At 36.7% G+C, this 16,915-nt stretch overlaps 1 protein-coding gene across 23 annotated transcripts in view; it reads right to left on the bottom strand.

Annotated features, from left to right (window-relative positions):
* The window catches only part of EIF4G3 (eukaryotic translation initiation factor 4 gamma 3), a 391,559-nt gene that overhangs the window by 290,131 nt on the left and 84,513 nt on the right, over positions 1-16,915 (bottom strand). For all 23 annotated transcript variants that reach the window (XM_082372341.1, XM_082372360.1, XM_082372352.1 and 20 more), the window contains exon 2: positions 9,660-9,735. In XM_082372341.1, the coding sequence (XP_082228467.1) occupies positions 9,660-9,735 (76 nt within the window). The remainder of the gene's footprint in view (positions 1-9,659; positions 9,736-16,915) is intronic.

Below are 16,915 nucleotides of genomic sequence, written 5' to 3'. Positions count from 1 at the left end.
AAATGTGCAATACACATACATTGGGACATTATTCAGCCTGAAAAAGAAAGAAAATTCTGACACATGCAACAATGTGGATGAACACTGAGGACGTTATGCTAAGTGAAATAAGACAGTCACAAAAAAAGACAAATACTGTATGATTGCATTTATGCGAGGTACTTAAAGTAGTCAAAATCATAGAGAAAGAAAGCACAGTGGTGGTTTCCAGGGACTGGGGAGAGAGAAGAATTAAGTTGTTATTTAATAGGTACAGTTCTACAAGATGAAAAGAGTTCTGGGAATGGATGGTAATGGTATTTGCACAACAATGTGAATATATTTAGTACAACTTAAGTGTACACTTAAAAATGATTAAGGTGGTAAATTTTATGTTAGGTCTATTTTACACAATTTAAATGTATGTATGTACATGTATCGCTAAATGTGATTTTCATCTTTTATTATATTCCAAATACAAAAATTTGGATTTCCAACTGTGGTTGAATATCACTCAGCAATGCCACTGGAGAAAAGCGACAATAATAATTTTAAAACTACAATCTTCCTTACAACCTTCTTGCCACAACAAACAGGAAAATTTCATTCCTTTTCTATACCCAGTAATTCAAAAATATTAAACAGGAAAAAAAAAGCTAAGAACAAAGTCCTAAAAATTCCTAAATAGTACGTTCCTACAACTGACAATTGGGTATATAATTAAACCTTTGTTAATTTTACAACCAAAATATGACATCATTATTTTATCAATGTAAACCTTCTTCCACAGTCACTTAACCTGCTAATTTCCTCTCCTGTGAATTGTTAAATAGCACTTTTGACCTATCGAATTAGCAAAGATGTTTGAAAATGAGAAGACCTGAAACTATCAAGATAAAATGAAATGGATAGACTCCCATAATGCTTGCAGCAACATAAAGGCCCGTAACTTTACAGTATGTGAAGAGTATTATCTTTATAGTGTGTGTATTGGGTTGGCCAAAAAGTTCCTTAGGTTTTTAAGTAAAACTAAAAGACACATTTTTCATTTTCACCAAGAAATTTATTTAACAACGTATTCACCGTTTTGTTCCACGACCTTCTGCCATTTTTCAGGCAACATAATAATTCCCAAAACTTTTAATCTTTTTGAGCAAAGAACTGTTCCAGGTGTCTTTTACAGTCTTCCAGGGAATTGAAATTTTTTCCATTAAGAGAATTTTGTAAAGACTGAAATAAATGGAAATCCGAAGGTGCAATGTCTGGTGAATACAGGGGATGAATCGCAACTTCCTAGCCAAGCTGTAACAGTTTTTGCCTGGTCATTAAAGAAACATGAGGCCTTGCGTTAGATTATGCATTTTCTGTTGACTAATTCCGGATGCTTTTCATCGAGTGCTGCTTTCAGGTGGTCTAACTGGGAGCAGTACTTGTTGGAATTAATCGTTTGGTTTTCCAGAAGGAGGTCATAATAGAGAACTCCCTTCCAATCCCATCATATATACAACATCACCTTCTTACCGGCCTTTGGTGTGGTTGGTGGTGGTTCATTTCGCTTGCCCCACCAACTCTTCCATTCCTCGTTATTGTACAGTATCCACTTTTCATCACCGTCACAATTTGCTTTTTTTATTTTTTAAATTTATTTGTTTTATTTATTTATTTTTGGCTGCACTGGATCTTCGTTGCTGGGCGCGGGCTTTCTCTAGTTGCGGTGAGCAGGGGCTACTCTTCATTGCGGTGCGCGGGCTTCTCATTGCAGTGGCTTGTCTTGTTGCAGAGCACGGGCTCTCAGCACACAGGCTTCAACAGTTGTAGCACGCGGGCTCAGTAGTTGTGGCTCACGGGCTCCAGAGCGCAGGCTCGGGAGTTGTGGCGCACGGGCTTAGTTGGTCCGCGGCACATGGGATCTTCTCGGACCAGGGATCGAACCTGTGTCCTCTGCATTGGCAGGCAGATTCTTAACTACTGCGCCACCAGGGAAGCCCCATAATTTTTTTAAAAACGGAACATTTTCCTTACGTTTAAGTAGAGAATCGCATGCGGAAATACAGTCAAGAAGGATTTTTTTGCTTAACTTATATGGAACCCAAACATCAAAGCTATTAACACAACCAAGCTAGTGCAAATGACTCTCAACACTTGATTTGGATATTTTGAGTATGTTGGCTATCTCCCATGTGGTATAACGTTGATTGTTCTCAACTAATGTCTCGATTTGATCGCTATCAACTTCAACTGGTCTACCTGACTACAGAGCATCGTCCAGCGAGAAATCTCCAGCACGAAACTTCGCAAACCACTTTTGACATATTTGATCAGTCACAGCACCTTCTCCATACACTGCACAAATCTTTTTTTGTATTTCAGTTGCATTTTTACCTTTCTTGAAATAATAAAACATAATATGCCAAAAATATTGCTTTTTTTCTTCCATCTTCAATATTAAAATGGCTACACAAAAATTCACCAATTTTGATGTTTCTTTTCTTTTAATGCATGCTGATATGACAGCTGTTCACAACAGAATCTAAGAAAACAGTTTCGAATGAAGTTAAAGACCACTAAGCACTACTAGAGCCATCTTACGGAAAAAAACAATGAAACTTTTGTCCAACCCAATATTTTAACCTAGTACGGCTGCTTTTGGGAATATTAGCCAAAGGAAATAACCCTATTTAAATAGAAAAAAAAAAATACACATATATATGTATGAATATGTATTTTATATATGTATGTATCACAAAGTTATTTAAAATAGAAAATAAAGAAGAAGGGATTTTTAAACCAAACACTAGTTTGTAAATTAACTGATTATGTAAATTATGGTTCATCTCATTGACATGCTACTTACTTAAGCTGTTAACATAATGTTTATAAATGCTATGTAACAGCATGACAATTATTTACAATGCAATGTTGTATTAAAAAAGAAAACTGCCAAATTGTACAATCATTATGATTTACATTATGTTTAACAAAAACCAAACTCTATTATTAGGAGGAAAAAATAATATATGAAACATGATTATGACAACTCTAAATTTTAAGCCCATAGTTTACTTTTTTTCCAGGAATAAACTAATGATAAACATAGCAACATGGATAAATCTCAGAATAATTAACCTGAGTGAAAAAACAAAAAACAAAGTCTAGAAAATGCAAATGAATCCATAACGACAGAAAGCGGACCAGTGGTGGGGGAAGGTAGAAAGATGACAAAGGCATGAGGAAACTTTTGGGAGTGATGGGTATATTAATTTTCTTGATTGTGGTAGAGGTTTTTATTGCTATAAACTTATAATACAACTTACCAAATTATACACTTTAAATACTACATTTTAGATATATTTAAATCATAGGCACTACATATCCTATATATCAAATACACTCAATAAAGCTGTTCTTAAACATAAAGTATAAATAAACAAACAAATAACGAGTTCAACTGGTGTTTTACCATTGGGGGAAAAAAATGGATTGTTACTCTGTGCTGGATTATAGGGCAATTAAGTGGATTTACATCTGGCTGGACACCACTGTTTAAGGAGTGTCGATCAACCCAAGCTAAATTTTGTCTCTGTGCAGAGGTCTCCATTGACACGTTGGCCTACTTAATACGTATCAGCTGACTCTAATTACATGACACAGAGCTACAGGATGACAGAATCAAAACTTTATAACGTATAAGCTGACTAAAAAGGATTGTGAAATGTTATGACATTAAGGAGTAATTTATTCAAATTAAATAATTTATTGACAGGAATTTTTCGCAAGCAGTTAATAAGACAGCCCTTCCACTCCCCTAGAATATAGACTGCTGCTTCTTGTAGTAAAGTCACTATTCCAGAAAAAAAATTTATTAAGTTTATCTCTGTAATTATGTTAAAAATACTGGTTTAATAGTCATAAAATCTAATTTCTCTAAATAAGATATACAGTTATCCCTAGGTATCTGAGAGGGATTGGTTCCTAGACCCACTCCCCCCACAGATACCAAAATCTGAGGATGCTCAAGTCTCTTATATAAAATGGCTTAGTGTTCCCATATAATCTACACACATCCTCTCCTATACTTTAAATCATCTCTAGATTACACTAATACCTAAAACAGTGTAAATGCTATGTAGATAGCTGCCAGCAAACAGCAAATTCAAGTTTTGCTTTTTGGAACTTTCTGAAATCGTTTTTTTCAAATATTTCAATCCACGGTTGGTTGAATCCGAGGATGAGGAACCCCTGGATATGAAGGGCTGACTATATAAGCCAAAAATATACAACATGGTAAAATTTCACATTTTGTTCTTCAGAAGCATGCCAATAAGACAGTTATTAATGAATATACTTCAGATTAGCTCATGCCTCTTTAGTTTTGCCATTTCCTCTCTACCATAGTATATACTGCTCTTACTAGCATTTAAAAAATACTGGCTTTATTCTTTTTTTGTTCATATGACGAATCACCCTAATTATGGTTAATGAAGAATAATGACAAAAGTATCCCTCTCATCCCTGATAAATACTCCAAGGAGAAACTTAGATAAACCAGACTATAATAAATAAATAATAAGCATGCTAAAATGTAAAATGAAGGCATTATAAAAGCTGAGCCCTACTTCTGATACCTCTTTGATTAGCAGCAGAGAACTTATGTAAAATGGTTGACATAAGGGCATACAGCCTCCATATCAGACATTAAAAAGTAAAATCTTTGTATAATTTTTAAAGACTATCCAGGTGTCTTTTTGCCTTTCAAGGAATTTAACCAACTCAATTAAAGTGACATAAGGGCACCATATGAGGAGCCAGGAGGAGGTGAATTGAAGGTTAGCCTTTATTTTATGACGTTAAATGTCATAAATGATGCTAATGGACCTAGACACTAGAGAATAATGACCAATACATAACCTTGGGGCTGAGAAAAAGGGAGACTAAGCACCTGGTCAACTACCCTCTTACTCATTGTTAATGGGCACAACAGCATTGTAAAAGTGGGGAAGAGACTTAAATTACTAAGAATGGAAATAAGTGATCAAAAAGTAGAGACATCATATTTTAAGGTAACTTTTTACTGTCTAAAACCCCTGGTCCTTCCAGAATAGGTATCACATATAACTGACACACCCAATTTTTAAATTAACTGAAGGACCACAAATACGGCAGTAGCTTTTAATAGTAAAAGTCAAATTTGATCTAACTCAAAAATAAATTCAAAACCTTAGATGCAAAACAATTCACATAAACTGTGTAGCAGGCACTGTGTTACTCACAGGATTTTGATTATCTCCTCTCTAAAGTACTAAGTTTACGAAGTCACATGTCGTCATTTAATGAGGAATCTTAATAACATGCCTACACTTTAACTCAGGAATTGCATTTCTAGAAAGTTACTCTATAAAATAATCCAAAATACAGAAAAGGGTTAAAATTCAGTAGGTTATTCACGACAGGAAACAACCTAATGCTTAACTCCTCACAAAAATAATGTTCACACATATAAATTTTTCTCAACAAAGACCCTGTTCCTCACCCAGTGTTCCTTCCTATAAATATACCATGTTCATCCACTCAGTTGCTCAAGCGACGATCCATGACATCTTCCTTTACTCTTCTTTCTCTCACATCCCACATCCAAGCTATCATCATATCCTATTGACTCCACTTTCAAAATATATAGCAAACCCCATCTCCTCTCTTTGACTGTTACCAGCTTACAGCAAGCCACCATCATTTGCCTATATTACTACAATAACCTCCTACTGGTCTTGCTTCTACCTCACAACAACAACCACCTACCCTCATCAGTCTACCCTCTATACAGTAGGTACAGTCACCTTAAAAAAAAAATCAGATCTTCTGTTCTTAAATTTCCAATGGCTTTCCATCACATCTAGATTAAAATCCAAAATCTTTACCATGGTCTATAGTGCCCTATATAATCTGATGCTCCAGATTCTATCTCTGGGCCTCTGCACTGCTCTTTCTTCTACCAGAAGTGCTCTTTCCCTAAAATCTACAATCTCACTCCCTTACTTCTTAAGTTTCTACTTAAATGCCATTTTTTCAGATGAAACTTCCCTGGGAGCCCCAGCTAAAGTAGGATGTCCAGTCATTCCTTACCCCTTTATCTTGCCTCGTTTTCATCAAGGCATTTATTACCACCTAATAGCATATTGTACACATTTTTTTTAATTTAACTATCTTTCTATCTCACAAAAAAGTAAGCTCCATGAGGAATGCAGGTTTAGTTTGCTCACTACTATATTCCCAGCATCTAGAACAGTGTCTGACACACATTAAAAGCTTAAGAAATAATCTGTCAAATGTTGAGTGAATGCTAAATTCTTATAACAAAACAGCATACAACAATTTATTATTTCAGACATGTTTCAAGTAGCATAGGAAAAGCTAACATTACAACATACAGTGAAAAATGAGAATAAAATATCTTATACAGAGCCTACAACACAGAAAAAGAGACAAAGGAACCATACCAAAAAAATGGTTATAGGAGATGCCTATAGAAATCAGTCAAGATTACTAGAAATTTTCATCTTCTTCTTTTTCCTATCCTAATTTTGAAAATAATTTAATATTGAAGGTATACTTTCATAATTAGCAAAAATTATATGTTAAGAGTTATGCCTGATAAAATTCTACAGCCTTTAAGCTCAGTACTTTTTTTTTTGGCCATGCCACGCAGCATGCGGGATCTTAGTTCCCTAACCAGGGATCGAACCCGTGTCCCTGCAGTGGAAGCACAGAGTCTTATCCACTGGACTGCCAGGGAAGTCCCCAACCTCAGTACTTTAAACAAACAAACAACTCTGGCCTGGAGGAAGTTTGTGCCAGAAGAAAATTAAAGGTTATTTTTTTTAATGTAAATTGAAGGTTCCCAGTTAGTACAGTGAGCAGATAGTTTATCATCCAAACTGGGGCCATTTTAAGAGTTACAGAGGGTTCAAAAAGTAATTAACAGGTGTTTAGTTGATCTACAATAGGTGTAAACTGAGACTTGTTTTAGGCAAACCAAGAAAAATAATTACCTTACCCATTACCTGCATGATAAACTTCTATCTCTTTAGGACAACCTTAAAACCTGCAAAACTCACTTATCTCATCTCTACTTTGGCTACAAAACCTAGCACACATGCCACACTTCTGACTACTGACCATTCCATTAACCATGCCTCTAATTTTTCACTTCCTAGAAGGCCTCTTCTTCCCTTTTCTGCTTAGAAGTCTTATACCTTCCAGCTTAGTGTCACTTCCTCAATGAAGCAACTTCTCCCTTTCCCATATAATAGCATGTTCATATCTCTAATCAAAGGTTCTCAACCAGAGCCTTATGAATGGCCTGATGGACATCTGTGAAGTTCTGAAATTATATGTAAACACTTGGCATATGCTCTTTTTTGAGGAGAAAGCACTGAGACTATTTTCAGATTCTACAAGTAATTTATAACCCAAAAGGATAAGAATTATTGCTTTATCATACCACTTGGATTACAGTTATTTATTTACTCATCTCTCTCACTATACTGTGAGTTTCTTTAAAGCACCCTATCTCCAAGGATGAATGGTATGATGAAATGAAACATTAAAAGATATGCCCAGGGCTTCCTTGGTGGCGCAGTGGTTGAGAATCCGCCTGCCAATGCAGGGGACATGGATTCGAGCCCTGGTCCGGGAAGATGCCACATGCCGCGGGGCAACTAAGCCTGTGCGCCACAACTACTGAGCCTGTGCTCTAGAGCCCATGAGCCACAACTACTGAGCCCACACGCTGCATCTACTGAAGCCTGCGTGCTCTAGAGCCTGTGCTCCGCAACGAGAGGCCACCGCAATGAGAGGCCTGCGCACCGCAACCAAGAGTAGCCCCCGCTCACTGCAACTAGGGAAAGCCCGCATGCAGCAACGGAGACCCAACACAGCCAAAAATAATAAGTAAATAAAACTAAATAAATTTTTTTTAAAAAGACATGTCCAGGGACTTCCCTGGTGGCACAGTGGATAAGACTCTGAGCTCCCAATGCAGGGGGCACGGGTTCAATCCCTGGTCAGGGAACTAGATCCCACATGCATGCTGCAACTGAGAGTTCTCATGCCACAACTAAGGACACCTGGAGCTGCAACTAAGGAGCCCGCAAGCCACAACTAAGGAGTCCACCTGCTGCAACTAAGACCCCACACAACCAAATAAATAAATATAAAAAAATTTTAGGGCTTCCCTGGTGGTTCAGTGGTTAAGAATCCTCCTGCCGGGCTTCCCTGGTGGCGCAGTGGTTGAGAATCTGCCTGCCAATGCAGGGGACACGGGTTCGAGCCCTGGTCTGGGAAGATCCCACATGCCGCGGAGCAACTGGGCCCGTGAACCACAACTACTGAGCCTGCGCGTCTGGAGCCTGTGCCCCACAACGAGAGGCCGCGATAGTGAGAGGCCCGCGCACCGCGATGAAGAGTGGCCCCCGCTCACCGCAACTGGAGAAAGCCCTTGCACAGAAACGAAGACCCAACACAACCATAAATAAATTTATTAAAAAAAAAAAAAAGAATCCTCCTGCCAATGCAGGGAACACAGGTTCAATCCCTGGTCTGTAAAGACTCCACATGCTGTGCAGCAACTAAGCCCATGCACCACAACTACTGAGCCTGTGCTCTAGAGCCACAACTACTAAGCCCGTGTGCCACAACTACTGAAGCCTGCACACCTAGAGCCCGTGCTCCACAACAAGAGAAGCCACCACAATGAGAAGCCCGCACACCACAACAAAGAGTAGCCCCCACTCACCGCAACTAGAGAAAGCCCACGCACAGCAACAAAGACCCAATGCAGCCAAAAATAAATAAATAAAATAAATGAATTTTTTAAAAAAGAAAGAGAAAATAAGGGGAGAGATCCCCCCTCCCTCAAAAAAAATTTTTTTTAATTTAAAAAATAAAAAATAAAGATATGTCCAGGAATTCCTTGGCAGTCCAGTGGTTAGGACTCTGTGCTTTCACTGCCGAGGGCCTGGGTTCAATCCCTGACTGGGGGACTAAGATCTCGCAAGCTACATGGCACAGCCAAAAAAAAAGACATGTCCAACTCCTCGATTCTCCCCTAAATTCCCTTAGGCTCACTACAATACCCCTGTAATCTGCTTCTAATTTTATTATCTTCATCCTCTAACTTTTAAATTTCCCTTCATTTATGAATTTGAATCTATCATTTAACATAAATATTTAAATTTACTCCAATTAACCACTGTTCTCTTTCCTAAACTTTCTGCATTTTTATATGTAATCAAAGAAGGAAAAAAGTAAAAAAAAAAATTTAAGTTAAAAGTGTAAAATTTATTAAAATTTAAGAAAAAATATCCAAAAGAAAAGTAAAACTCAGTGTCCTAGAAGACTCACAATATTTATGGAAGGAGGAAAAGGGAGGAAAAAGAACACAGGTGTACAAGTCAATCTACCTTAACAGAATGTTTCTTTCATGTCTACTTCTTAAATTAAGATGACAGGGGAAAAGACCTATTCACCTTATTATATTATATACATCTAATTCTGTTCGAGATTTTATTGAACTTTTCTGTCAAAAGCCTATTATGTACCAATCTAACAAACACTGCCTATAATATCAAAGGTTCATGTGCAAAAAACACACACAATCTGACAAACAACCCTGAGGTACTCACCGTGCTGTACACTGCCGAGACAGTAGGAGTGAAGATTCGATCCTCGAGAGGCTGCTGCACAGGTCCTCTAGGAATTCTAGAAGAGCGAGTTAAGGATAAGAGAACTCAAAAATGAACTGCTTTAGCAGTAAGAGCAAATTACGACCACAAAATTCTGTCAATGACCCAAGCTTTGTCATCTAGTTAGTGGAGTTATACACTTATTTCTCCAGAGAAACTAGAAAACAAAGTATTTCCAATTTCCTAATGTGACTAGATCAGTCTCTCCAAAAGTGATTCCCATGATAAACATTCCATGGAAACTCAAAACAAATAAAAATCATACAACAAGCCTCCTAACTTTAGGCCCATGATGAGAATCTACCACCTTTACTTTCTAGAGAAAAAGACTAAGGAAGTATAAGCAGGATATTCAGAAACATAAGACTAATTCATCAACGTGGAAATTGCTGACAAAGACCTAGTCTGTTCTGCGAATACAACTGTTTCCTTGTTTTTCTTTTTTAGCTGCTATTTTCCCAATATCTACCCACCAACTCCTCATTTTTATAAAAGAGGCTCTCCACTGTAATTTAGTTTAAAATATTTCAACATGTCAGGATATTCTTCAAAAGACAAAAGACTATCATTTTATTCAGCTTCAAAACTGAAAGACGTAAGCTCTTCTACCTGGTAAGGTGATATTTTACCTCTTTAAGAATGACAACCAAGAGACTTGGCACAGAAGATTAACAGCAATTATCTCTGGATGACAGGATTACATAACTGCCTTTTCTACCATAAATATAAATTATTTGTATAATTTAAATGTATTTTAAAAGAAAGACTATAAATATAATAAACCCAAAATAAGACAGAATTCTTTCTTCAACCTAACAAATATTTAATAGTTCTCACATCATGTTCCTTTCTAATTTAATGAAACGGTAAGGAAGAAGAAGTGACAGCTGCAAATAATAATTTTATATGAATGACCACAAGTTGCAGAGGTCTAAAAGAATCTTTAGAAGTAAAACTCTTTATATGCAAGTAGCAAAAGTTTACTGAGGTGGGAGAGGGAAAACCAAACCAAACCAAACCAAAAAACCCAATGCTTTAGTCATTCAAAATTAGTAACACTGTATCAGTCTCTAGTTAGTTCTTCAAACTAGCAGCCTCAGACAACAGTTCCATGCGTTGCCATCATCCCCTACACACAAAGAACTGATTTAAAATGCTGCACTGAGAAATACAAAGCTAAAACATTTCATAAAGGAACTGCTTCATCCAAAGAAACTATATATATGTTTGCAATGTAGAAAACATAAGCCTAACAAGTTTCAGGACAAAAGTCCTTTATATTAGTTTGTCAATTCTTTCAGAATGAAGATTACCCCTAGCCGAAATAAAACTTTCTTTGAATTACGGTTCTGCATTGTGGTCACACGAATGGTAGAAAATATGAGACTGTTCTTTCTTCTACAAAGCCAACTGCTAGTAGTTTTTCGAGCTAGGGCCAACTGTCACTATGTGGGAATAAGTTCTCAAATGAGTCATCGGTAGTGGGCCCCAAGAGCTGAGCCATACCATTTAACCTTACTAGGAAAGGTTAAGGCTCCTGCTTTCTATTAGTAACTTTACTGGCTAACAATATTACTGTTAACTACAAGACTTCTAAAGAGACAATCATATATTTGGCCAATATTCAATGTAACAAACATTCTTTTTCCTTGGTCACATAAAGAATATTGACTTCATTTATTCCCCTCTCTGAAAACTACCAACAGAATATTGTGGATTAATACATTGTTTCTTAAAAGACCATTTGGATAAAAATATTTAAGACAAAAACATAGTTCTATAAAAAGAAAACTGAAAACAGAAGTCAGGAGATCTGAATCTAGAGCATGCGGCAAGCCTAACCAACCATGTTGTCCTCAATGAACCATTTTACAGTATCTCCTATAAACTTAGTCTCAGCAAGATGAAGTAACTTGCCCAAGTTAACAAGGCTAACTAAGCTAAGTGGCCAGGTCAGGTTTCTTCTGTATTCTAAAGACAGCGCTCTTCCTATTACATCAACCCGCCCATGCGCAGAATACTTTATAGCATAGTAAAAAAGCATTATCACAACCTGGTCAAAATATGGTTGCCCCTATCTTCCGGACAGAATTAAATTAGTAGTTCATCTCATAAAAGAGTCAATGGAGTGTCACTCTAGAACTTCTAGAAAGTCCCAAATTCTTGGCCCAGGCTGAATCATCTGCCCAATGGCAAATGAACACACTACTGCAGACTGGGCACGTAATGCATGAAACCCAGGGAACTTATTTTATGGAGCAATTTTCTCCTTAATTCGTAGTGGTGATGGTTGCACATCTTCATAAATATGGTTTTAAAAAACCCCACTGAATTGTACACTTTAAAATTGTGAATTTTATGGTATGTGAATTATATCTCAATTTTTTTTAATGGTATTTTAGTAATTTGCAACTAGGCTGTTTAGCACCCCCTCCTTCCACTAAAAAAGCCTAGATAAATCAGTATGAGATAAGCACTGCTAGGCATTTTCTCCAGAAACAGGTGAATTTCAAAGAAATGGCACGCATGTAAAGCTCTTACACTACATACTTCCTAATTCTGCCTGTCATTAAGCTTATTACCAGCTCTCACCAAGCTCTGTATCTCCAGCATAAATCACTGGATGCTTACCTCCCTTTCAGCTCAACATAACAAGCAAACAGCTTCTCATAATACCACTTAAAATTCTAATTCAAACAATGAGCAGCGTAATATGCATGTGCAGTGCTCCAGACGACACTGTTTTTATTTTTTAAATCTCATGACTGAAATACAGTAGCACACCCACTTGACACTCCCGTAGTTCAAATTGCTATGATTTATATTATGTCATTAAGAAATACAAGCATAATCGTTAGCAAGATTGGACAGCTGCTATGTAATAACCGAATTAATAAGACTCTTAAGTATTGGGTTGGCCATAAAGTTTGTTTGCGTTTTTCCATAACATCTTATGGAAAAAACCCAAACGAACTTTATGGCCAACCCAAAATAGAACTATAAATGCAAAAAAAATCTAATTCCCCACCTTCTTTCTAATAAAAAATTAACAGAAGACAAACTTCAGAAACAAATAAAATTTGAGGGTTAAAGAGTAGTAAAACACAGTAGACTCTGATTATTATAGTACTCACTACATACTCTCCACTAAATGTCAATTAGGCAGATATTCATCAGAGAAATCCAAGGATCTATGAGGAGATTACATAATGATCTGAACATTTCCTACTTACACCATGAAGGAAAGAGGAGACCTATAATTTTTTGAGCACAGATGTTTACTGACATTTCAAGGATGATGAACTCCCACCAGGATGAAACTTCTTAATCTATGGCAGTCATATCTGACCCTGGGTTTGACATATAGTCAGTACCTCCTCAAAAGGTAATTTTGACAAATTAGAAAACAAGTAGTGAAAACAAGTAGTGAGGGACTTCCCTGGTGGTCCAGTGGTTAAGAATCCGCCTTCCAATGCAGGGGACATGGGTTCGATCCCTGGTCGGGGAACAAAGATCCCATATGTCACAGGGCAACTAAGCCGGTGCGCCACAACTAGTGAGCCCGGGCACTCTGGAGCCCACACACCACAACTAGAGAAGCCCACGTGCCGCAACTAGAGAAGCCCACATGCTGCAAAGAAGAGCCTGTGTGCCACAACGAAGACCCAGCGCAGCCAAAAATTTAAATTAAAAAAAAAAAAAAATTAACCCTTTCCTACACTCGGAAAAGCTTCGTAAAAGATAAGGGCTAGAGATGTACTACCAGAGACTGTACATAAGTAAGAGAAGCAAATTCCAGAATGGAGCCTTCAGTGGATAACAGTAAAGCATCCTCAGCTAATTTCTACTTACCTAAATGGCACCAAAGACAGAGCCCATCCTCAAACTCAAGTATGAAACTATACTGGTAAGATTAATGCATGTTATTATGAAAGATGAAACAGACAGGAATGAATTAGAGTTTGAAGCTGTCAAATGTAGGCACCAAGCATGTAAGATGTCCCAAAAAGCAGAACATCCGGAATGACCCGACCTAGCAACTACAGAAATCTCAGGGGTCACAACTTTAGTAATTCTGTATGGACAAAAGCAAAACAGAAACTGTATTCTCAAACCTAAACACTATGACATATCTACTTCTACTTTAACCTTGGAATCTATAACAGAATGTGTTTAAAAAATTATTTTTTTTCATTGCTGCTTATCTTTTGCCACTAAAACTGCACAGAAATAAAACTAGCCAATTTTAATATTTGTTTCAATTCAATTTCATGTTGAGCTGTTAATTCAGGTCCAAAATCCTTTACTGGAATTCAGAATTTTTCCACTGTTAGAAAGTTAATAAGGCAGCACTCCTTAATCAAATACATTAGTATCTCTACTGTAAAATATATGAATATTGAAATTTCTGTATTTCTGTCCAGAGTTTTTGCCAATTTCAGAAAACAATTCGTTTCCCCAAGCTCTTTTGATTTTAGAATTGCAAGCCTGTACCTTCTTTCCCATTGTGTTTTAGCTCTAAAAGTCTCTGGAAATCACCATTTGAATGTTAACAGCTAGGAATCATTATATTGCTTTCTTTTCTTTTTTTTTTTTTTTTTAAACAAATCCAGAAACGTTAGTCTCCAAGTGCTTAGCCAGAAATGTCTTTGTTCTGACTCTGGTTTTCTAACGCAGAACACAACTCACCACATATTACAAATTGATTTCCTGACAGCCGCATTTAAATTTACCCAGAAACATACTCTGCTTAGGTTTTGTGTGTTTTTTTTTTAAAGACCAATATTGCCAAAGAAAATGGCTGCTGACCATGCTGTTAATACTTCGTAATTCTATTTTTAGTTTTTGAGGAACCTCCATACTGCTTATCATAGTGGCTGCACCAAACAACAGTGTAGGAGGGTTCCAAAAAGTAATGAATTACTGATACAACAACATGAGTGAATCTCAAATGCTAATTAAGTTAAGTGAAAGAAGCTAGACTCAAAATGGCTATGAGTCCATTTATATAACACTCCGGGCAAAGGCAAAACTATAGGGGCTAGGGCCTGGGGGAGAGTTTATCTTAGAAGAGACAGCACTATGATCCAGCAATCACACTCTTGGGCATATATACAGACAAAACTATAATTCAAAAAAATACATGCACCCCTATGTTCACAGCAGCACTGTTTCCAACAGCCAAAACATGGAAGCAACCTAAATGTCCACTGACAGATGAATGGATAAAGAAGATGTGGTATATATATATACAATGGAATACTACTCAGCCATAAAAAAGAACGAAATAATGCCATTTGCAGCAACATGCATGTAACTAGAGATTATCATACTAAGTGAAATAAGTCAGAAAGAGAAAGACAAATACCATATGATATCACTTCATGTGGAATCTAAAATATGACACACATGAACTTATCTACAAAATGGAAAATGACTCACAGATAATAGAGAACAGACTTGTGGTTGCCAAGGGTAGGGGTGGGGGATGGACTGGGAGTTTGGGATTAGCAGATGCAAACTATTACATATAGAATTCAACTATTATATATAGAATTATATATAGAATATCTACTATATAGGACAGGGAACCATATTCAAAATCCTATAATAAACCATAATGGAAAAGAATATGAAGAAGAATATGTATGTATAACTGAATCACTTTGTTGTACAGCAGAAACTAACACAACATTGTAAATCAACTATACTTCAATAAAATTTTTAAAAAAGAGAGATGGCACTGAAGGACTGTAATTAGGTGATGGAACTTTTCCATATCTTCAGTATGGTGGGGCTGCAAAACTCTGCATTTATCAGAATTCATAAAACTATATATCTAAAATAAGTGAGTTCTGAGTTTCTCCAAAGGTTAAGCAATAAAGTCACTAAATGACTCAGTAATACTCACTCCTAGGTATATATCCAAGAGAAATAAAAACATGTGCACACAAAACTAATAAATGAATGTTCATATCGGCATTATTTGCAATAGCCAAAAAGTAGAAACAATGTTTTCACCAACTGATGAATGGATAAACAAAATGAAGTATATCCACACAATGAATTTTATTTGGCAATAAAAAGAAATGGAAGTCCTGATACATGCTACAACATGGATGAACCTTGAAAACACAATGCTAAGTGAAAAAAGCCAGTCACAAAAGACCACATTTTGCATAATTCCACTTATATGAAATGTCCAGAACAGGCAAATCCACAGACAAAAAGTATAAAAGAAAAAGACTAGTGGATGCTTAGGCCTGAGGGGATGGGTGGAAATGGAGGAAGGAGGGATGACTGCTAAAGGATATGGGTTTCTTTTTGAAGTAATCTAAAATTAGGTTCTAAACCTATGGTGATAGTTACGTTAGTCTGTAAATATACTAAAACCCAATAAACTATACATTTTAAATGGGTGAATTTTATGTTATGTGAATTATATCTCAATAAAGCTGTTATCAAAAAAGTGAATAACGCCGTAGGTAATTTTTAAACAAATTTTTTAAATAATAATACTAAAACTTCATGGTGGGGCAAGCACTTTCTCTACTACTCTATCCCCAGACACTAGAATATTGTTAAAAAGAGTCATAAACTCAAAATGCTTCATCATCATGATCTAGTCCAATAGACTTATTTTTTAAGATAAGTGATTTTTTATTTATTTTTATTTTTTTGGCCACGCCACACAGCTTATGGGATCTTAGTTCCCCGACCAGGGATTGAACCCAGACCCTGACAGTGAAAGCACCGAGTCCTAACCACTGGACCGCCAGGGAATTCCCATAGTCCACTAGACTTAAAAGAAGTATGGCTCATCCTAAGAATCTACATAGCAAACAAAGAGAAGTTTTACGCAACAGTAATAGTAAAACAGGTGCCCCACAGGAAAATGCGTAGCTGGATTTATGCAGTGAACTGAATTTCTTTCAATGGCAGAAAGAAATACAGGATCTTATACTCTCCTGAAACTCTGCCTAATGAGCTTGCAACATGGAAACTTGCCCAGCCAGCCTCTTGACACTACTCCCGACAAACTTTTCTCTTCAGTAATATCTGGAAAAGATCCTTCTCTATCCACAGCCAACAAACCCAAGCCAAAGCACACTTACACTAAACCAGTGGATCAATACTGCTTGTCAATATACCAAAGGGGAGATTAATTATAGTATCTAGAAATGAGTCAAAGTATT

Source organism: Balaenoptera borealis (assembly GCF_965194805.1).
Source record: "Balaenoptera borealis genome assembly, chromosome: 1".
In the NCBI taxonomy this organism is placed as follows: Eukaryota; Metazoa; Chordata; class Mammalia; order Artiodactyla; family Balaenopteridae; genus Balaenoptera; species Balaenoptera borealis.
This window is presented reverse-complemented; position numbering and strand designations above follow the sequence as displayed.